The 24,261-nt window shown below is 37.2% G+C and overlaps 1 protein-coding gene and 1 long non-coding RNA gene across 6 annotated transcripts in view; one reads left to right on the forward strand and one right to left on the reverse strand.

Annotated features, from left to right (window-relative positions):
• Positions 1 to 24,261, forward strand: part of C21H3orf67 (chromosome 21 C3orf67 homolog) — a 277,954-nt gene that overhangs the window by 160,219 nt on the left and 93,474 nt on the right. For 4 of the 5 annotated variants that reach the window (XM_030801948.1, XM_030801947.1, XM_030801949.1 and 1 more), the window contains 6 exons: positions 4,529 to 4,665; positions 5,342 to 5,504; positions 6,893 to 7,012; positions 8,141 to 8,263; positions 10,932 to 11,266; positions 22,940 to 23,317. In XM_030801948.1, coding sequence (XP_030657808.1) covers positions 4,529 to 4,665; positions 5,342 to 5,504; positions 6,893 to 7,012; positions 8,141 to 8,263; positions 10,932 to 11,266; positions 22,940 to 23,317 — 1,256 coding nt within the window. The remainder of the gene's footprint in view (positions 1 to 4,528; positions 4,666 to 5,341; positions 5,505 to 6,892; positions 7,013 to 8,140; positions 8,264 to 10,931; positions 11,267 to 22,939; positions 23,318 to 24,261) is intronic. The other variant, XM_030801951.1, reaches the window with a different exon arrangement.
• LOC115832146 overlaps positions 1 to 24,261 on the reverse strand; it is a 173,699-nt gene that overhangs the window by 127,203 nt on the left and 22,235 nt on the right. The window lies entirely within an intron of this gene.

Genomic DNA, 24,261 nt, shown 5'->3' on the forward strand with positions numbered 1-24,261 from the left:
CTTTGCTTTGTGAAAAATAAAGTGTACCAAATGTGCAAAATTTTTAAAAATAAACATTAATTTAAATATACTGTGGTAGATTACTCTTTAAAGAAATTCTATAGTAGATAGGATTATGAAATATAGAATGTTTTCTGTGATTTGGAGATGATAGCATATCAGGTTTGGGTGTATCTTTAGTAGACACCGGGTGTCCACTACTAAGCAAGAGATTCCTCTAAGAAATTTGAAGTATTTATTTTTAATTTTGTTAATAACTGCAAACTGGTTAATATGTTCATTTTGTCAAATTTTAGTTGGAACTGTGTCAGTATGATTTCTAAAATACTCCCTCCCCACAGAAGTTCTTTTTAATTTTTATTTTTCCATAATTTGGTGAGATTTATCCGTCGTCTACAATAGGCTAGGCTGGGCTCAGCTGATGGAGGTACATACCGTGTAGGTTCTTTCTACAAAAGAACTTACATCAGTTGAGGGGAAACTTGCTTATAGAGAAAGAATATGAAAAACATCAGGAGATTGTTCTTGTAAAATGTTTGAACAGAAAAATGGCCCTTAGCTGAGCACTGAGCTCCCGGGATTGGAAGAGGGAAGAAAGGCCTCCCTCCCAGGCCCACACCAGGTCCCACGGAGCCCATCATTACTCTCCGCGCCCATTTTTCTCTGAGAAAATCAACATTTGAGAACCAAATGAATAGTCTAGAATTTGTTCTATTTAGTCACAAAAGGCACAAATATTGACTATAATAGATTTTTCCAATTGCTCTGGAATGTGAGTGTCATTTCTTCCTATTGTCAATCGTGAGAGACTGTTTTGTTGACTCCAGTTGAATATAAATAGCTGGTAAAAAAAAAATACATATGCACACATAACCAAGTCTATTTGGTGACACTAGGAAATTTCGTGTGTAGTCCAAATAGCATCTGACTGCAGTGCCATAGCACTGCTACTGTTGAGAGCGTCATAATTTATGAGAACATCAACGTTTTGTTCATTGTTATCCCTTCTTTTTCATCCCTCACGTCCTGGAGTTGCCCAGACCTGCCTAGTCTTCCTTTTTGATTCACACACGAAACTCCCAGGTAGAGTTCTCTTAAAATGAACTTCAAACCATAGTTAGACATATTTGAGTCATTTAATCCAACTTCCCTTCTGACTCATTTCATTGAATGAATCATTCATTTTGCTCAGCAAGGAACTATTATGTGCCTATTCTGTGTCAAGCACTGGGCTAGGTGCTGGCAGTTCAGGGTGACAGAAGCAGGCCGCTGAGTTTATATCTACTGAAGCACACATTAATTAGAGGATCCCATGGACACGTGTAAAAGTTCAATTCTGACAAGTTCTATGAGGGAAAATTTATGGAAGAGCCTATACTGGAGGAACTTACCCTAATCAGAAAGGTCTGCAAAGACTTGTCTGAGGAAATGATATGTGAGCTGAGGCATAAAGGCCAAGAGAGAAAGGAAAAGCCTTCTTGCCATGAACAGCATACACAAACACTCTGGTAGGCAGGAAGAACTGAGAAGGCCCGTCTACCTAGAGGGCAGAAAATGAAAGGTGTAAGATACTCAGACATGTCAGAACATGCAGGGTTTTGCGGGCAATGTTAAGAGCCTTCGTCTTACTCCTGAGAGCAGCAGGGAAGCCATTGAAGAACTTTAAGTGAAGGAAAGGAAATGACTCAATTAGATTTATGTTTGTATAAAACCTCTCTGGCTGCATTTTGGAGGAGGGATGGCATCGGGCACCAGCGTGGACACAGTAAGTCACGTGAGAGGCTTTGTCATCATGCAAGAGGAGGAGGATGGTTTGTTTGGATGTCAGTGCTGGTAGAGGAGAAGGAAGGAAGCGGACATGGATTGGATATGGAGAGATCAGGGGAAGGTGTCAAGCATGACACCTAGATTCTGACTTTTCAAACCGGATGGATTGTGGTACCATTCATTAGACCAGGTTTCCAGTTCAAAGTGCCTTTCAGACACTGAAGAGGAGTTGGTAAAGAGACTACTGGATATAAGGAATGGAGCTCAGAAGAGAGGACAAGGCTAAGAGATATAAATTAGGGAGTAACCTGATGTCTGAATCTGCCTTACGGCATCCAGAGTAGCTATCCGGACTTCTGCTTGAGCTCCTGCTTGACAGCATCTAGTATAGCTATCCAGACTTCTGCTTGAACACCTGCCTTACAGCATCCAGCACAGCTATCCAGACTTCTGCTTGAGGACCTGCCTGACAGCATCCAGAATAGCTATCCGGAATTCTGCTTCAACAGCTGCCTTGCAGCATCCAGCATAGCTATCCAGACTTCTGCTTGAGCACCTGCCTTACAGCATCCAGAATAGCTATCCAGACTTGCTCGAATGCCTTCAAAATGACAGAAAATTTATCACCTCAACAACCAGAAATGTTTAGAGAAAGATAACCCTTGTGTTGGACCAAAAGCTTCCTGAAGTAAATTCTTCTCATTAGTTCTGATTCTACCCTTTAGACAAACGGAATTTCTCTCCTACCTAATAGGCTTCCAGAATTTCAAGAAAAACGACATGGTTTATACCTCCTCACCGCTTCAACATCTACCTCATGTCTCCTGTTCAGCAAAAATTCTTTCAGTTCACTTCAGCGATCTAGCCCCTGCCTATATCTTCAGATTTATCTATTACAAACACAAAAACAGACCCAAAACACACCCATACATACACACACTACTTCCACTCAGACCTAAATATCTGGATCTTGCTGAGTATGATATATTTTCACAAACCCATGTGTCTTTTTTTTTTACACTGATGCATAGGAGTGGTTTTTAATCCCCCTACATGTAAAATTATAGCTCTACAGCAGAGGCTAATGAGACCAACTAGCCAGCTAGAGGAATTTTTGCAGGGAGTAGGTCAGACAGGAAGTGGCCAGTAGCTTATATATGTCCAGGACTGGTGGGCAAATGGGGACTTACTTGGGACCATCATTGTAATGTTTAAGTTGGTCCTGTCTCACAGGTGGGTCACAGCAGAAGGCTTTCTAGGTAATTGGCAGTGTTATGAGTTAAAGGCTATCACCTTCACCTGCCCTGTTAGAGGAGGCTAATTGCAGTCACAAAGAACTCCTCAGTTGTAGTCCAATCAGGAGTTCCTTGGGAAGCCTTTTATGTGGTCATTCAGGGACCTGCATCTAGTGGCTTCCTTGGAGCCCTTAAAGTCCTCCACAAGATCTTCTGCATCTTGTCAGGAGGCGAGGGAATAGAGAGCATGGGGGATTCTGCAGGGAGTTTTGGAGGCCAGGAAATGGCTGAAACTTCTCACAGTTCATTAGCTAGAATTCAGTCCCATAGGGCCGGGTGCGGTGGCTCACGCCCATAATCCCAACACTTTGGGAAGCTGAGACAGGTGGATCACTTGAGGTCAGGAGTTTGAGACCAGCCTGGCCAACAGAGTGAAACCCCATCCTACTAAAAATACAAAAATTAGCTGGACATGGTGGCGTGTGCCTGTAGTCCCAGCTACTCAGGGGGCTGAGACATGAGAATCGCTTGAACCCAGGAGGCGGTGGTTGCAGTGAGCCAAGAACATGCCACTGCACTCCAGCCTGTGTGACAGAGCAAGACTCTGTCTCATAAAAAAAAAAAAAGAAAGAAAAATGGGAATTCAGTTATGCGGCCCATATAAATGCAGGGAATGCTCAGAAACGTAATTTAGCTGTGTGTGCAGAAGGGAAGGCAGCAGGATTTGGTGAGCACACCTGCCCTATCCTGAAGGTGACACTGTGTTGCTCTCTTTCTCCCTAAAACCTTCAGGGATTCCTTGTTGCCTACCAAATTTAGAATAGGCTCTTCACATTTTAAGGCTCTTTTCAGTATGACCCTAGCCTCTCCTTCCAGCTAAACCAGCCACTTCCTGACTCCCAGGTACACCCTGCCCTTCCCTTCTTCCATGCCTTTACTCTGGTACTTTCTTCTGCCTAGGGCATCCTACATCTCTTATTCTTGAAATTGTATCCGTCATTCAGGGTCCATGAAGGGGTCACTTATTCTTCATTGCCGCTGGTCTGCCTTACACTGGTGACCCATTTATTGGTCTTACCCGCCTCTCCATTCTCCATTTTGTGTCACCGACAGCCTCTAGGAAATGCCTGAGGGAGTACTCAGTTAAATATTTGTCAAGTTGAGTTGAATAATTATATTTAAATTATTTCCTTAAAGAGAAAATAAGATGTATTTTTTAGTAGCTTTTCCTTCTTTTACTTTTTTTTTAAAAGAAAAACTTTGTGGTGGTGGTTCTCAAATGATGGTGAGTATAAAAATTACTTGGGGGAACTTATTAAAAGTACTGTGATACTGCCAAGATTCTAATTCTATACATCTTGTATCTCTGATGTTGGGCCCTAGTATCTGTGTTTTTAATCCGTGCTGAGCGGGGAGGGGGGATTTGGATCCTATGGCACTTGGACTGGATTTTCAGAAAGATGGCAGTGCGATGTTTGTCATTACACCCATTAATGGACTGTTATTACCTTCCTTTAACAAAACAGATCAGCTCATTAACAGAGGAACAAGTAGTACACGGAACAGTAAAAGTCAAGATGTTTGTCATATCGCATTTGGATCCAAAGTTCTTGGGCCACCTCCACTCTCTGGCAGAAGGAATAACATGAGGCTATCCAGCGAGGTAGGAGCAAGGTTTGGAGAGCTTATCTAAGCATGAGTGACCTGGTAAGAGAAGAGTGTCTTCCCCTTGTAGAGGGAGGGAGGGAGAGACAGACAGACAGACAGACACTACAAGCCAAAAGCAGAAGGCTTGAATAAATTTGGAACAGAAATTCTGGATTTTAAAAGACTTCAAAAGTGTTTCCTTTTTGTCATATCAACATAATTAACATTTTCGAGTATTCTTTTCATTAAATATGTTCACAAAATTTAAAGGCAAATATAAGTGAGCACATTTTGCCGTCTCTTTCAGAGGAGTTGGATCATAACCAGACACCTTAGGATGAACAGATTCTCAAATGTTAGGTTTTTTATTTTTAATTTCCTCCGAATTTCTGACATATGCAGTGATTTTTAATTCGGCTTCTACCTACTGAAGATGGAGTGTAGCAAATAAGCACATTTTAATTTATGTGTCTAGGAGACTTGCATGTCTTCTATTTTATCTGATTATTTTTCTCCTTCCATTTCTAATTTCCTATAATAATTTACCTTTTCTTCACATCTTAACCTCATTTCCTCTAGTTTTTTTCTCACTCTTCATTGGTCCAAATATTATGTTTTCTATATAGCTTCTACAGAAAACAAATGTAGTTGCTATATTTTAAAATGTACGGATTAATTCCTTATCTTTACAGACAGTGAGATCCGTTGGGTCCAAAAATAACCGATCATGCCAGCCGTCCACTGTAGAGAAGTGTGTTAATGGTACAGAAATGTCAGCCTTGCTGATACCTGAGTCTGAGGAGCAAGGAAATAAAGAAAATATTCACCGAATAAAGCAGACTGTACCTATTCAAGGTAAGAAAGAATCATGCATAAAGATTGATAGCCAGTGAAAATAGTGAGAAATGTTCTTGTTAAGATAAATCAGCAGTTATATTCAAGTCTAGATCTTAAGTCTAGAGAATTGTCATTTAATAATGAAAAGGGTGGTTGATTTTGAAATATATTTGAAATTCTTATATTAGCTTCTGAAATCTATCCTTCTATTTTCTCCATTATTTCAAATTGCTATAATACCCTGTGTTTTATTTTATGACAACTGATGCAGAAATAAAATAGCAGTCCATTATCACTGTATTTTGGAAATGCCATGTGCATTTTAAGTGTTCTTAGCTTAATATTATCTTTTAATTAATCTCTTCCATTTGTAAGGTACTCTTTCTTTTCTCTCACTGATACAACAAAATCAAAATAAACCCTGTAAGTGAAAAAGGATTTTTGTTCCATTTTACAGATAGAGATTTAAAGTCAAGCAAAGAGGTAAAGTGATTTGCAGTTTGTAAGCTTTAGAAATAATTTAGACCAGAACCCAAGACTTAGAATTCCCTGTCGCTTTTTCTACCCTTACTGATCTGACTTTACTGAGAGTTGAAAAGAGAGGACATTTAAGTACATTTTATATTATTTACAAATTAATGACCAGTGTCACAGAAAATTTCCCTCGTGGAGTATGGAACTGAAATAAGGAAATGGATAAATAGAAACCCAGTCCTAGCTACCTGTCAGTGAGGCCTTGATCAAGTTTCTTAAACACTGTGAACCTTAGTTTTCTCCTCTGTAAAATGGGAATGGCATTACTACCGGCACTAATACTAATAATAAATAACAGGTGCCTCAAAGGGTCGTTGTGAGGATTGAGGGGAAAAACCAGTTAAGTGTATCATATTGCACCAAGAAATTAAGCATTCAGGAAATGTTAAATGCTGCTATGATTATTATTATTGCAAAATTAAATCATACTTAAAAGTTCTTCTTCAGCTTGACCTCAGTTCTCCAGGGCTCTTTTGGAAGCTGCTCTCTAAGCTCTTGTTGAAAGTATAGTTATCGACACTTCCTCTTTTAAAGGAAGAAGTAATTTTTCTGTGTTGGCTGTCAGTTTCATTTTTTAATGGTTTTTAATATACCATGTTATATGATTAACATTAGTCAAATTACTTTAGCCTTCTATAAGGTTATATTATATGAATAAAGTGTTTCAGTAATTTTGAAAGCCTGATAGGATCCCAATATTGGAATAGGAATAAATGCCTATTTTCTATGAAGTTGTATTTTTTATGTATCTTCACGTTATGTCAAAATTATACATGAATATTCTCATTATAGCGATAATTATATTTACTGAGTTACTTCAAGCCATATAGCACCTTCTGTTCTGGCTTTTGTTCTTTGATATGAAAATGTAGCAGCCAATCTACATACTATGCATCCGCATCCCCCTCAAGAACCATCAGCAGATAAGAATAATAACAGAAGAAGATTACGGTTAAAAAGTACCAGCAGAGAAAAGACAGAGACACCCAGTGGTATGGCACTATTTCAATCTTATCTTATATCTGTATATTATTCAGGGCAATCGAATCTCTCTCTGCAGGTTGTAAATTTCAAAGGATTATGAACCAATCCATTTAAAATATAAATGTCTGTTCTACAAGGATTATGGAAATCAAATTTTCTGCAAAAGAATTGCTCTAGAGCCCTAATGGAGATTTGCTGGATTAAAAAGACAGTACCACAGAAATAAAGGAATTCCTACTTTTACTCTCAAAGACTGAATTAGCTTAAATTATTGTTTTTGAAAAAAAGGGCCCAAATGTGATAGAAGTTCCCACTAGCGGACTTTACTAAAATGGAACTTTATTATAATTTTTATGTTTCGTTTGTGTCTTTTTAAATTGGGCTCTTTTCAGATTGTTGTTTATATTTGCTGTCTCTCTCTTTGGATTCTTCACCATATGTTATACTCTAGGTTAAAATTTAAACTCTTTGCAACCGGTAAAGCATTAGACAGATACGTGGCCATTATAGTTATTCCCTTAAATATTGGATTCGAGGCATGTAAATATAGATTAGTATACACATATATCAGTCTATCCTGAATCCCACCCAGTGTATCATGTACACATCTGTTAGCATAATTTCTCAAAAATGTAAGATTCCTGGGTTGACAGAAATTTAGCCTGCTAGATTTCATGCTTTTTATAAAAGAGTAGATAGAAAAATTAATTTTGAAATAATGCCTTAAGATCCATTTTCTTAACATGCTGATGAAAAAAACTTGGGCAAAAAGAGTCCCATTTAGTAAGAATTAAAATTTAAAGAAAACTCACTTCATTTCATATGGAACCCAAGGAAAAAAATATAAGATCCTTTAAAAATTTTATGGGTTTTGGCATTCTTTTTATCACATATTGTAAAACTTTAATCTAAAATATCCCTATGTAAGTATCAAAGAATTTTAAGGTGAACCTCTATAAAAATGCAGCTTAAAACAGTCTACTGAAAAAAAGAACTGCATGTAATTCATATTGTTACCTCTAATTTGCTTTTAAATGATCAAATAGTAAAGTATACCAAAGTAAACCATTCTTCTAAAATTACTTTTTATAAATTTCAAAAGAAGTAATAGATGGAAAATATTTATCTCAATAAAGGTAGCTCTTCAGGAAATAATAGGAGTGAAGATAAAGCATCAACTATCCTCACCACTGTGTCCCAACAAGGAGCAGAGCTGTTGAACTCCAGCACTCTAGGACCCCAGTCTCCTGATCAATCAGGTTGGCATCTTTATTACAACGAATCTGTTAATAATGAATAAAATATAAATATGGTAAATATTTCAAATCCAGTCATTTTGAAAAGTGGTGATGCAGCCGATTTGCTAAAATGTGTAAGTTTGTGTAAATCTTCTTATTTAACCTCAATTTTTTGTCAAACTTTAATGGATGAAAGAGTATTTTTTTATTTTCAAGTTTTAACGTACTGGTCATCCTGTTCAGAATGAAAGTTTAAAACTGACGTTTTCCCATGACACGGTCACCCTCCCCAAAGATGACCAATTGTTGCATTTCTCCAGTCCTCTTTATAATGGAGATGGTTGGAGCTGAGAGCATTGAGCCCGTCAACATATCTTGCCTAGCAGGTGTGTGCCACTTTTACAAAGGCAAATTGTTTTTGAGCAAGGGAAAAAAGAAAATAAATGAAAATTGTTTGTGGTTTGTCAGTCTTATTTATGCAATGTTGAAACCTTCATTAAAATGTTAGGTGCAATTAGTGTCTCTAGCATAAATCTGACTGTGTGGAAAAACTAATTAGATGTTTAGGTGATCATTCTTGCATTTATCTTGTTTGCTGCAATATTGTGATTACACAGTAATTTACATATTTTTCTAAGAAAACTCACCAAATTATTCATTACAATTGATATGGAAATACTTGAGGTAAAACTGCAAATTCCATAAAAAGCATGTGTCAGTGAGATAATTAGAGTTAGTTTGGTGTAAAACACTCCTTTTACTTTGACTTTTTGACAGTTGATAATATGTTTGGCAATAGGTCATACAAATTGTTTAAGTGCATAATGAAGATTCTCAGTATCTTTTCCTGCATTTTCTTCACATATCCATATACATAATGCAACCTATTGACTTTTGTAACATTTCTCTGCATTTATAAAGCACCTAATTTGCTTACAAAGCACCTGTCGTGGTACCCAGCACCATGCAAAAGGGTTTGCTGTCCAAAATAGGGGAGCCCGGTGAATCCGTTGAGTTCACTGGCCCAAAGCTGCAGTGAGTCAGGACCATATGCCCCTGCACCCCTCTGTGAAGGTGGTCAGAAGAACTAGACTCAGCCTGCCATTGGCCATATGCCTACAGACTCATGTCCCTCAATATATGAAAGCCTTGTCCCTAGTAGGTATTCTCTAGGAAGTATACACTGATCACCCTTTTTACAGCCAAGTTATGTTATGTAATGGTAGCTGTAAGTTAAGAAACAGATAAAGGCAATTGTGTTTTATTTGTACCGTCAAAGTTATTTTTATTAAAGATGTTTGTGGGTTCTTTTGCTTCTGCATTGCAGGCTTTAGAGTTGCAAATCTTAGATCTCTCTTGGTTACTTTTATTGTGATCATAAATATAATACGATTCAAGAATCAGATGTAAAATTACCATGTCCACATTGTGATTCTGCAAGATTTTACCAGTGAAATAACCTGAAAAAAAAAAAAAGCAAATTTCAAAAAAAATAGACTACATTGAGAAAATGCTCACTTTTTTCCTGCTGTCATTCTAAAGAAGAAAGCATGCTTTCAATGATATCATTATAAAGATCTGTCCTTTTCAATTCATCAGGATCATAGAGCTATAAACTCTATCTCAATGTGGTATAAAAGATTGAAGTCTTTAAAAGTTTTGATATATTTCCCTGTAGTGTACAGTATTTTAAAGAAAACAATAATGTGCTAAAAGGTTTTTATATCAAAACATTGTCTCTTATAAACTTAAACATAAAGGCCTTTTTCACCCAGCAGAATCCACTGCTTGGCTTAGCAAATATTTCTGTGAATTTACTATTACTTGAAAAGTCTGCTTGGTTTAGTCTGTGAACTGTCCTGTTTGAATCAGTAGAATAGAGAGGAAATGACTGCCAACCTTGTCATGGCTTCCTCTCCTCCATGATTTGTAATCTGAATTAAGACCAGATATTTTTTTAAAGAAGCTGGTTAAGTACTCTGTCCTCCTGCAGTTAAAAGGAGATATTAGTAACTCGACCCCTTTTAAATTTGGAAGACTTTCCCCCTCTGGGATGTCAAATTAATAAGGTTGTCCTATAAAGAACTTGCTGCAAGACAGATGATAATTATTTCAGACTTATAAATTTCCTGGTCAGTGTTTCAACTCAAATGGAGAGGAAGTGCAAATGAGTTGCCTGTAGCTATAGGCACTGATGTAAGGGTTGAGTGTTTAGCAGGTTACAAGATGGTTGATAAATTGCCTTCCTTGGCTTTGCGTTATTTGATAAATCTGTTTCAACAACAAGAAATTTTAGCCTAACTACCTGCCTAAAATAACACTTTTGGCCAGGCGCGGTGGCTCATGCCTGTAATCCCAGCACTTTGGGAGGCCAAGGCGGGCAGATCATGAAGTCAGGAGTTCAAGACCAGTCTGACCAACATGGTGAAACTGCATCTCTACTAAAAATACAAAAGTTAGCCGGGCGTGATGGTGTGCACCTGTAATCCCACCTACTCAGGAGGCTCAGGCAGGAGAATCACGAAGGCTGGGAGGCGGAGGTTGCAGTGAGCCAAGATCGCGTGACTGCACTGCAGCCTGGGTGGCAGAGGGAGACTCTGTCTCAAAAACTAAAACTAAAAATAAATAAATAAAAATAACACTTTTATGGAGCACTGCTCTAATTTTTGTCATCTTTTCGAACTGTCAGATGAGTGGATCTTTCCTGAAAATGCTGATCACATTTCGTATCTGGCATCCAGCAGACAGTCTCTACTTCTGGATGATGACTCCTGCAACCCATCACACCTGTGGCTGGAAGCCAGCAAAGAGAGGGAACATGACCAGCAGGCAGAGGAATCCCAGAGTGTTCCAAAGGACATTTTCACTTTTTCGTCAAGACCACGATCAGCACCTCATGGAAAGACTCAAACTATGTCCCCAGAGGAGCTCTCATTTATTTTGGATATGAAAGAGGATAACAGTGTGACAAGCAGAGACACCCAATCAGAGGATGATTTTTACGGTGGCGACAGCAGTGAAGAGGTACACTGCTTGATAAGTGAAGTAGTATTGAAGCACAGTTGTTTCCTTAGCTCCAGTAAGCACTAAAACAAGTTGAAACGAAAGAGGGAAAATCAAGTCCTATTTATAAAAATGCAACAGATTGCCATGTCAGTCAACAGTTGCATCAGGTTGTTATGGTAACTTTAAACTACTGTCTTTTTTTTTTTTTAATTAACAGTCAGCCAATTTCACTTTTAATTATAGAAACCAGTTTTGGGTTTCTTTCTGTTTTTTCATTCTAATCTCTGAATCACAGAATGAGAAATGATATGCAGTTTAGTGCTATGATGGCAAGACCAGTAAAACACTGAGAACATACTGTTCTAGAACTCTGGGGAAATTGTGTTGCAGTTGCTAAGCATTCTAAATTGATGGTTTTCTGGCTTCCTTACTCCCCTGCCATCTTTTCACCTTAGACCTATTAGGACTCATTATTTTCCATATGGTCCCAGAATTTGAAGAGTTGTGCCAATTAAAGTTTAGATAATGAATCGTGGGTTAGTGCTGGGACTTGCCTTACAGGAAATTTTCTGTTTCCAATTATTTAGAATACAAATATATCCTATAAATTAGTAAATTCGTTAAAAGTTTTAAAATGTTTCAAATCAAACTGAATATAATTTGGAAATATTTGTTTAAAACCTAATACATTGATAACTTTTTCCCTATATGACGTACATTTAGTTGTGGATTTTCTTCAGCGTTATTTTTAACGATGGTCGTTAATACTTTCTGGAAAAATTTATTCTAAAAGCAGAATACGATCAACTTTAGGGTTAGTGAAAATGTACAAAGCTTTTCTATATAGAAATTATAGAAATAACTAGAAAACCTTTTTATATGTGCCCACAAACTATTTTTATAACTGTAACTGATTAAGAATCCTTTTTGGGCAGTGAGGCACAGATTAAGTCTATAGCACCAACCTTTGGCGGCAGTTGAGAATATAATGGGATTGTTTAAGCAGTAATTATGGGTTTTTTCAACTTTTAATGAGTTTCTTCAGCAAAGTGCATAGAGGATCCTCTTTTCACAATATTCTTGCTTCTGAGTGTGATGAAACAATTAGTCATACCAAACATAACCTACTGCAAGTCCTTTTATACATAAATAGTGCATTTGATGCTAGCATTTTAAGTGTTGCTGCTGGACACATTTGTTCCTTTCACCTTTAATAACATAAAGCTATAAAAACATGGACATTTGTCTTCAGCACCTAGTAGTGTCCTCATCCCAGCCGATAACCCTTCCATGGTCTAAATTGGCTAATTAATTCAGTTCATTTTATGAATAGAATAGGCTCATCCCCTTCCCACATGCACAGCACCATCTTTCTTACTAACCCAAAAGCATTACTCTAATAGTGGGCATTTCATGGCAGGTGGGAAATGGTAGTTCTCTGGAAAACTATGAGGGAAGTATTATGGGTAACCTGCCCTTTAAATACACCACATGAAGGACTTACCTCTTCCATCTATAGGAAGGCTAAGCCTTTAGAGGAAACAGTAGAGCTTCATGGGAAAATGAAGAATACTATCTCTGAATATTTTAATTTGATATCACTTAATGCTTTCTTTTGCTGTAGCTACTCTGCCTCTGACATCCTTCAACGTTTATTATGCAGACGTGTATTTATTACCAACTACATAAAACTGAAAACAAATTTATCATGCATTACCCAAGCTTTCACTGGCAGGGCTGTCTGGTCACCCCTGTGCCATGCCCATCAAGGTGACCAGTAGCATATGGCTAGAGTCTGTGGTGAGACCATCCCATTGCCAGCACTGGCACTCGCCAACCTTTAGTCAGAGCCTACTAAGAGTGGCAGCCAGAGAGAGGGGAGATGCCTGCTGCATTATCAAGCTTTGGAGTTTGCTGGTACAGAGACTAACAAGATACAAGCTAAGATACAAAAATAGGACCAACAAAAATGCTAGGCTATATTTAAACAAGTTTTAGCAGGTGTAATGATACCTTCTTAACAAAATTGGATTTTTTCTTCTTTTGTACTTTTGGTAATTTCTTTTCCTGTAGGATAGCTTCTTCTATTTATTAATTGTATAAATCAATGGGAAATTAGGCTACATATTTACAATGTTTATTTACAGATAGTCTTTGAAGAAAAATCAGTTTAGTTAATTGAGGCATCCTTACTATTAATTGCATTATTTTAGAATGTTATATCCTTATCTTTGTATAATTATACTTCAGGAAAACATAATGTCAAGTTGTAAATAATGGTGGACAAATGAATAACAATTATATTATTATGCTTGAAGTTTTATAACGTGTAATTAAAAGATTTTATTTGATGTTAGGCCATTGAGTATTTTTAAAGGAAAAATAGATATATTCAGTAACATATAAACTAGGCAAAATCAAATCATATTATTAGGATAGAAGACAAGTACCCATACAATAGTAAAAGCTAATTAAAATTAGCTTTCAGTGATACATTGTCTTTGTAATTGAAGTTGCTAATCATTAATTCACATCTGAGATCTTAGTGTTGGAGCCTCAAAAGTATGAATTTTTTGCATATAACCTTACCTTACTCTTTGCTTTATCATATATTTTATTCCATAGGCAGCCATATCTACTAATATTTCTGGTACTCAATTAATTTTGAAGTTGTTCTTATTTGACAAATATACTACAGAAACAATATTTCCTAGTGAGCTATAAAATCAAGACTACCATGTAAAATGAATTTTTTAGGAAAGCTATTAAAATAGAGTGCTTTTCATATTATTGCAACATCTGAAAGAAACAAAAGCATGCAACTGTTATTATCTCTATTTTGTATTTTGTGTTATTATTCCCATCGTGGCTTCTAGTGTATACACCTGGTTTTGCAGCTTGAAATCATTAGCCTTATATTAATATCTTATTATTCCCCTAATTCAAGTTCTCACCTAGAAATACTACCATTTTTTCCCTGAATTCTGGTTGTGTATCACATATTGAAGTAGATATTTGCAAGGCCAAGTAATTTGTCTTGTGTAACCGTCCAAATTGGAACGTTTGGACCCCCAAAATTGTTCATATTTGGACATGAATTATGTGGACTGACTACCTGTAGTGTTCAGATTAGCTGGAAGGCTTTTGTATCTTCTCTCCTTCTAACTCTATGGAAGCCTGCAAAGGATAAATATACAAACAGCAGATTAAAATGACCATTTTCGTCCACCCTCCCAGCTTTCTTGTCATTGCTTTCAAGGGTTTTTTTTTAGCAGTCAGTATTTAAGCTATTTCATTTTATATACTTTTTGTTAGCATATATTTCTGGATTATACTATAAACACCCCTACATACTTGAGTAATGATTTTGTTTTTCTTTTTTCTTTTTCCTTTTTTTTTATTTTTTTCTTTTTTTATTTTTATTTATTTATTTATTTATTTTTTTGAGATGGAGTCTTGCCCCGTAGCCAGGCTGGAGTGCAGTGGCGCAATCTCTGCTCATTGCAACCTCCGACTCCCTGGTTCAAGCAATTCTCCTGCTTCAGCCTCCCAAGTAGCTGGGATTACAGGTACACCACCACACCTGGCTAATTTTTGTATTTTTAGTAGAGACAGGGTTTCACCATGTTGGCCAGGATGGTCTTGAACTCCTGACCTCGTGATCTGCCCACGTCGGCTTCCCAAAGTGCTGGGATTACAGGCATGAGCCATCGCGCCTGGCCAAGTAATGATTTTTAATTGCTTTCTCACACACACTTACGTACACACGGTGGAAAGGAATATTTAGTCCACAGTGGTCTTCTTCTATTTCTATGTGGCCTTTAAATATTTTTAAATTTAGTTTATGTGTTGGGAAAAAATGAAGAGACTCTGTTTTGAATATACTGCCCTGCATTTTTATTCCTATGTATTATGAATTAGAACATAACATACTCTGTATACCTACCAGGCAAATTAATATTTACTCAGTATGAGTAATCTTTTTAGGCTGTTCACATCTACATGTCTTTATTATTATCTGTTGAAGCTTTTTTCTGAAAAAGTCACAGGTCTCTTGGTCCTTGTGACTTGGCTTTGCATTGTTATAGGCAGATGAAGAAGGTTACAAAATGCTTGTCTATTTGCAATCTAATATTCTACCATTTTTGCTAAATGATAGTCATCTTTCAGATAAGCATTTGCTTGTAGATAGTAGTTTTCCCTTTAAAGTGTCAGTTAAAAGAACATGAAGTCTAACTTACAGAAAAATATGTTTTGCCTTGAAAAATTAGGAAAGCCTAATCACTTGCCAAAATATTCATATGATGATTGTGCCCTTCCCACACAGTACCTGTAACTTATGCGGATTTGTCTGTAAAGTATCATTTGCTGTAGGTAAAGATGTCACGAAAATAATTTGGCCAAACCTTTTTAACATCAGGCATGCTGCAGGTTAGTTACTTGTTTAAAACTGTGGTAACTGCCTTTTATTTGTTTACAGACTTGTAAAATGTATTATAAGACACAACTATCACGTATCTTTGTCACCCAGAGGAAATTGTATTACTTTCATCATTTACTACCAAATTCAAGTAGAAGCACAAGTACTTCTTGGGGATGGTTGTTATGAAAACATTAAGATACATTTGAATTGCCAGTCTTGTTATCATCAAAGAAGAAATTATTTTTTTCATTCTGTTAGGACTGTCTTTAGCTGAATTTGTGCAAATAATTGTGCTCTTTAGTCAACAACAGAAGTATACATATACTAGCTCTGTTGTTTGCTAGTGCTGTTGTTCAACTAAAAGGTGCTGTCAATCCACACACTTAGTAACATGATGGACAAAACTAAAAACTCCTGTTGACTCAATCTCAATTACAAATTCAAAACTACCATCAAAAGTGTATTTTGAATATTGCAGATGTGTTTTTTTACAGAACTTTCAAGACTGCTATATAAGATTTTTTTTCATGGTGGATTGAATTTAAAACTCCATTGAAATATAAATAAATATGATCATCCACTTTTACAAAGGCTAAAATAGAGTTCTATTCTGATTCACTCAACATTAAAGTTGTGGTACAAAGAGCCTGGGTCCCATCTGCCCCAAGTAGGTGGCCCTCAAGAGTCATTAAAATTATCTGTTTAAAATTACAACTCAGCAAGAGCAATCCATTTTGTGTAGCCCGAAATTATTGTCCAAATGCCCATCTGCATGTCCTTTTAAGAAATGTAGTTCGGCAGAGGAAGTGATGGCTCCTTGGGGAAATCATTCTCATCTTCAGCGTACATATGCTGTGCTACAGTTAATCAGGCAAACTCTATTGATGTTCCTGGCACTGGGGCGTGATTGAATATTTAACAAACAAATGTTTCTGAGCCCAGAAGACAAACGGTTCAAGAGATTTGGGACTTCAAAAAAATATATTAAGTTAAATCAAAAGCATTTTGTATTTGTTCTTCTGAGAAACAGATGAACAGATGATTGGAATGTGAAAATGGCATGACAACTTCTTTGCTACTCTGACAAATTATATTCAATTGCTGTATAGGTTTTCAGTAGCTAAATGATAAACTAAAAGGAGAAAAGTGGTTATTTTTCAACCAGGTCATGGTACACTAACTTCTCATGCACGTAACAAATTTATATGTTATATAGAAAAAAATTCATCCCAGAACATGTTGAGCCCAAATGAATTACACACATGAAATCAATAAACATCATCTCTACCTTATTAAAGAGGCAAAAGCATGCCTCTTCTTCTTATAACAATGCAAAGAGAGGAATAGGGTTATGCCAGTGTACCCACTCCTAATAAATACTGTACTTTTTTTAATTCTCCATTTATTTCTTCTCTAAATGAGAAGTTGACCCAATGCAAATCAGAACACTACTCAAATATAGTCTCCTGTGTCATCTTGCCTTTCCCATTCATCCCAGTTTCTCTTTCAGAATCTGAAACCAGAATTAGTAGTTCTAGGGCAGCCAAGGCAAACAAGCCTTTGTACCCTGTCCAGATTCTCCAGTTATTTATTCTTTCCATATATTTAAAATAGCATGGAAATGTATTACTGTGGAAATGCAGTGCAACCAGGAGAATGCTCATCAGGGTACACAGCTAAATCCATCTGCTTCTCGGCTGATCTCCAAAGCAGAGTATTTCTTAGGAAAAATGTAAGATGAATGTCCATGTACACACTCATGAATATTTCTACGTATATAATCAACTGCTCATGCCAAGCAAAGAGAAATGCTTTCCACCTGAGTAAACTGCTAGAAGGAAGAAAAGGCTGTACTGTGACCCACCACAGGTGGAAAAATACACTTCTTACCAAATGCATTGATTTTAAGGTGTTTTCTGAATGATGTGACAACATCTAGTTTTCCGTGCAGCCCTCTAAATCCCCAAAATAATACATCTGAAATTCCTAAAATGACATTTACTATCTTCTACCTTATGATGTTATTACTTTTTAGGTATCATTTTTCTGTTAGACTTTATACCTCTTGAAGGAGTGGCCCTGTCCTTCTTACCTGTGTATCTTGTATAGTGTCTAGAAATTGCCTCACACAGAGTAGGAGCTTAATAAATATCTATTGAATTAATGTATACTGAAAACAATTCCAGTTTCTACCTACGTCATATACAAAATAACATGTCTTCATTTTTTGTGATGGAAATGAATGAGTAGAGGATCTTTTGATCACAGAAATCCCACTGCCAATTGTATATGACAATTACAGGAAAATAAACTGCAGTGTTTTAAAAAAATTAGAGAAAAGATAGCCCTGTCTTGCTACCAGACCAAATTAAAAAACATCTATGTTAGTTCTACCAATACTATCTTAGAACTAGGACTTGGGAAATGTTTAGTCTATTTTTTGTTTACCTTCTTCTCTAGACAAAGACTAAGTTTTTATTCTTTATCTCTATGAAAAAAAATATTGCAAGAGTCACCATTCTATTACCTAGTGATTTAGAACACTGGGCATTTTTTCAGATAGCTCTGACAGTCTTTCGAGTTTTCTGCCTGAAGGCAGAGTTCTTCAACTATATGAACACCCTAGGGTGCCCAGACTGGTGGGGAAGGACAAGCTCACCCCATAAGTGGCCTACAGCAGAGAGGGTTGCCCAGTACCTGCAGCCGAGGTCATGCAGGGACTGTTGCATTTGCAAAAATATTTTCGCCTGTCTTATTTTTTCACTTGGGCCACAAAATAAGGGCCCACAGATTGGCACCCAATCTTAAAGAAAAATATTTTCTTTACCCTATCTGGAACACTGAAAGATAAGTATCTCCATCAGTTATAAGTGTGTGTGTGTGTGTGTGTGTGTGTGTGTGTGTGAAGATGAAGCTAGTGTAGACAAAGACAATGTATGCACAGGATGAGTACCAAGAAGAAATATTTATAAAAGATCCTTAACAATGCAGTTCTCATCCTTAGTGTACTGTAGGTGCACTATTTGTTGGGAGAGGGTTTTTTTTTTTAGAATTATTGATTATTTTAATTTACTCCTTTAGGTATTTCAGTATTATATTTTTAAGAGGAAAATCTCTACTTTATTTTGAAGTTTTTTTTCCTATAGTCATTCCTTTTTTCTTTCTTTCAATAGGTTTTTGGAGAACAGGTGGTGTTTGATTACATGAATAAGTTCTTCAGTGGTGATTTCTGAGGTTTTGGTGCACCCATCACCTGAGCAGTGTACACTGTACCCAATGTGTAGTCTTTTATCCTTCAGACCCTTCTCACCCTTTCTCCTGAGTCCTCAAAGTCCATTGTATTATTCTTATGCCTTTGCACCCTCATAGTTTAGCTCCCACTTATGAGTGAGAACATACGATGTTTGACTTTCCATTCCTGAGTTACTTCACTTAAAATAATGGTCTCCAATTCCATCCAAGTTGCTGCAAATGCCATTATTTTGTTCCTTTTTATGTCTGAGTAGTATCCCATGGTGTGTGTGTGTATACGTATATATACACATATATATATCACATATATATATATCACATTTTCTTTATCCACTCGTGGATTGATGGGCATTTGGGCTGGTTACACATTTTTACAGTTGTGATTCGTTCTGCTATAAACATGCATGTGCAAGTAGCTTTTTTGTATAATGACTTCTTTTCCTCTAGGTAGATACCCAGTAGTGGGCTTGCTGGATCAAATGATAGTTCTACTTTTAGCTCTTTAAAGAATCTCCACACTGTTTTCCATAGTGGTTGTACTAGTTTACATTCCCATTGTTGGTGAGAATACCCCATCTTGTATACCCAAGTATACAAGAGGACTTCAAAAAGTTAATGGAAAATGCCTATTATGAAAAAACTATACATTGATTTCAAAAAAAATTTGCACCAAAATAAACTTGTACTAACTTATTATAACATGTCTGAACAGAATCTAGTTTGGAGCACTAAGGAAGGATAAGACATCAGTTTGAAAAAATCCCTTTTCCAAGCAATATGAATTCTGCTAAAATTGAGGCAAAAACCGACACCAAATTTATGGTGAAGCTTGGATGGAAGAATGGTAAAATCATTGTTGCCTTACAAAAAGCTAATGAAGACAATGCCCCCAAAGAAATCAGCAGTTTACAAACTTGTTTTAAGAAGGGATGAAACAGTGTTGAAGATGAAGCCCTCAGTGGCAGGCCATCCACATCAATTTGTGAGGAAAAAATAATTTCATTCATGCTGTAATTGAAGAGGACCAAAGACTAAAGCAGAAACAATAGCCAACACCATTGACATCTCAATTTGTTCAGCTTACATAATTCTGACTGAAAAATTAAAGTTAAGCAATCCACTCAATGGGTACCAAAACCATTGTGCCCAGATCACCTGCAGACTAGAGCAGAGCTTTCAACGGACATTTTAAACAAGTGGGATCAAGATCCTGAAGCATTTCCTTGAAGAATTCTCACAGGAGAGGAAACATGGCTTTACCACTATGATCCTGAAGACAAAGCACAGTCAGAGCAATGGCTACCCAGAGGTTGGAGTGGCCCAGTCAAAGCAAAAGTGGACCAGTCAGCAGCAAAGGTCATGGCAATGGTTTTGGGCATTGCTCAAGGCATTTTGCTGTTGACTTTCTGGAGGGTGAAAGAACATCTGCTTATTGTAAGAGTGGTTTGAGAAAGTTAGCCAAAGCTTTGACTGAAAAACACTCACAAAAGCTTCCCCACAGTCTTTCTCCACCACGGCAATGCTCCTGCTCATTCCTCTCATCAAAAAAGGTCAATTTTGCAAGAATTTTGTTGGGAAATCATTAGGTATCCACCTTATAACTCTGGTTTGGCTCCTTCTGACTCCTTTTTGTTTTATAATTTTAAAAATCTTTAAGAGGCACCCTTTTTTTTCAGTTAGTAACACAAAAAAAGACTGCATTGATGTGGTTATATTCCCAGGATCCTCAGTTTCTTAGGGATGGATTAAACGGCTGACATCCTGGCTTACAAAAGTGACTTGACCTTGGTGGAGCTTATGTTGAGAAATAAAGTTTATACTTTTTGTTTTTATCTTTTAATTTCCTGGAGCTTTTTGAAGTCCAATGTTGGACCTTTCTTGAGAGCACAGTTGTCTGCTAATCTCAACTACATTTCACAAGCAGAAAAAATTGTAACAGGGCAGGGGTTAAGGATCTCATACTCTGTGTAAGAGACTGCAAGAATTACTCAGTATGACATACTCTGCCTTTGACTTCCTGACTTGAACTCTCAAACCAGTCCAGCTTCTATATCATCACTGCCATTGCCTTAATTCAGGCACCTCAACAATCCTAATAACAACAATACAATAGTCTACTGATTGGCCTTCAGTTCTACTGTCTCCACAAGCCAACCCAGACACTCCACAAACAGTATCCATAAGCATGTAACCATGCCTTCTATTGTGTGTTATTGTGACATTCCCCTGCTTCACACAATGACTCCTCTTTGCCTTCAGAATGCAGTCCCTGGATGGCAGGGATTATGTTCTGGTCTATCATTACACTCCGAGCATCTGCAGCACCTAGATGTACTTGGCCCATGATGAGGAAGAAAGGAAGACAGAACAATGATAAGATAGATCCCCTCTAATTAAAAGCTTTTGTAGATCTCTCCCTTGTCCCCTGCCCAACCGAGAGCAAACCCTCTCACCTTTACCCATGCTTCACTTCTGAAAGGAAGATTTCACCGGAGACTGCCATCATTATGTTGAGTGTGTATGATGGTCAAACATTCAGGAAGAAATTGAACAGTCCAATCAGTCACCCAAATATTTGTTTTTAAAATGCCAGCCCTTAGAAATAACTAGATGCTGGGTTCTGCATGTCTATAAATTGAAGGGTGAAGGAATAGCTTACTGAAACTGAATGTCTAGATACGCATTGTCAGACACCAAATAATGTCTTCAAAATGTACTGTGCTTTTTTGTTTTTTCTCTATTCTAAGTTCATCATTTCACATCCATTTATTATATATTATATTTGGTTGGTTGGTTGGTTTTTGTTGTTGTTGTTGTTGTTGTTGTTGTTGTTGTTTTGAGATGGAGTTTCGCTCTTGTTGCCCAGGCTGGGGTGCAATGGCGTGATCTCACCTCACTGCAACCTCCGCCTCCCGGGTTCAAGCAATTCTCCTGCCTCAGCCTCCCGAGTAGCTGGGATTACAGGCACACATCACCACGCCTGGATAATTTTGTATTTTTTTAGTAGAGACAGGGTTTCTCCATGTTGGTCAGGCTGGTCTCGAACTTCCGACCTCAGGTGATCTACCTGCCTTGGCCTCCCAAAGTGCTGGGATTATAGGCATGAGCCACCGTGCCTGGCCATACATATTTAAATAAATGAGTCAAATTGGAAGACTCTACCATGACAAGTACATGCAGTGATCACGTAGTTTAAATGTATTATTTTATAAGATAAAAATCTACCAATTGAAATAGCACTACATTTCTCATTTTCATTATCTACTTTCATTGCCATTGATTTCATGTTTGTAATTCTTCCTTTATCAGATTTTAAAAATTTTAATTTTTGCATTTCTATGGATAATCACAGAACTATGGACTTGTAAAATTATTGTAGCTTTCATTTTCAGCTTTCCAAGTATTTATATTTAATGACGTTCATATTTTGTGGAAAAATATTCTTTCTAAAACTAAAATTTTCATGTAAGAAAAATACTTTATAAAACATGGTCCATTATCTATTGCTCTTGAAAAACAAAACTGCCCTACAATAAGGTAAAAATGCTTCCTTAGACCCACTTGTATTTATTAATAGAGTACCACTTCTCTGCTTAAGTAGGCTGAATACCGTTAAATTTTAGTTGTTTCTTTTTCCGTGGAGTTAACTTATCAGAAAGTCAAAGTATATGATTCTTAGATGTTTTAGATGACTTGCTCTGGATCCTCTTCTTTTAGACATTTTTTGGAATGAATATGAGTAACTACTTCTTAAATGTTCTCGTTTTTCATGAGTAAAAAATATGCCTTATCCAGACCAAATACCATATAGCAGGACATTTGAGCAAATGGTTTATACCTATTTGCATTGCTACTTTTAGTTACTCATGTTTTTCTTTGCAGATTAAAGTAAAGTCTACATATATATGCTTTTGCTTTATTCATAGAAAATATGAATTTATTAAGAACTTGTACTCAGTAACTTATTCACCATAAATTTCTGCTCAAAATTATTTTTACTTTGTTCCCCAACATAGGGTAACCACAGTATCCAGGGTTCTCGAGGCCCAACAACTGGTCCTTCAGAGTTAACTCAGTTAACATTAGAGAGCCTGCTGGGGAACGCTGCAAAGCAGACAAGTAAGGAGTATCTAAAGAGCACCTACACAGAAGCAGGAGCAACAGAAAGCCAGGATTCCTCGGCGGAGCAAATAGATAGAAATAACTTTCAAATGAGTTTGTTGCCTACAACATGCCTTTCTCCAGCTGGAAGAAGGTGTGGATCCTGTCAGAAAACTCCAGACCCCGTAATCAAAGCGAAGGATCTATCAGCCCAGCAAGTGCCAGCTTCACTAAACAAAACCTCCCTGAAAGAAATCTCAGGAGAAAGGCTGAGCTTGATCCCTGAAGCATCTGTAAGTGGTTCCCGTGTGGTTTACAGATGCCGGCAATACATCCTGCTGTGTTCCGTTCTGTTCCACACACGTTTTTAGCAGTATCTCTTTTTCATCATTTGGGTGATGAGTGTTGTATTTTCTTTCCTATTCTGATGTGTTTTAGTTTGGTAACAGCAGCTGTTAAAGAGTCTACTGCACGTCCCAAGGATAATAGAATACCTCATGTTTTTAATGAGAAAGATAATTATGTAATTTTCATCATAACAGTTATTTTATTTTCTAGTTACTTCCCATAATTTGTAGTTATCACTGCCTGCAAATTATACATGATGATCTTATTTTTGAGCCAAAAGCTTGCCAGTAAAATTGACAGATTTTCTTTTTTTTTTTTTTTTTGAGACGGAGTCTCGCTCTGTCGGCCAGGCTGGAGTGCAGTGGTGCGATCTCGGCTCACTGCAAGCTCCGCCTCCCGGGTTCACACCATTCTCCTGCCTCAGCCTCTCCGAGTAGCTGGGACTACAGGCGCCCGCCACCACACCTGGCTAATTTTTTGTATTTTTTTAGTAGAGACGGGGTTTCACCGTGGTCTCGATCTCCTGACCTCGTGATCCGCCTGCCTCAGCCTCCCAAAGTGCTGGGATTACAAGCGTGAGCCACTGCGCCCGGCCTAACAGATTTTCAATAACAATCTACATTAGGAGCTGTAAAAACATCGTTATTCTATTCACTTTCTACAGCAGTTCCCCAAATAATAAATGATATGAGTGAAGGTTGACATTAAAGCAGTGTCATCGAATAAATCCCTCAGCTAGTTTGGTGGCTGTATTCGTGTCCATCAGATTGATTTTTTCCTTCCTGTATTAGTACTTTTCTTCTTTCAATTCCCCTATAAGCTGCACTGAGAAACTAGAGAACAAATAAGGCTATGCATAACAAATGACATGTACACTCCATTTTTTTAA

The sequence above is a fragment of the Nomascus leucogenys genome, chromosome 21 (assembly GCF_006542625.1).
Source record: "Nomascus leucogenys isolate Asia chromosome 21, Asia_NLE_v1, whole genome shotgun sequence".
In the NCBI taxonomy this organism is placed as follows: Eukaryota; Metazoa; Chordata; class Mammalia; order Primates; family Hylobatidae; genus Nomascus; species Nomascus leucogenys.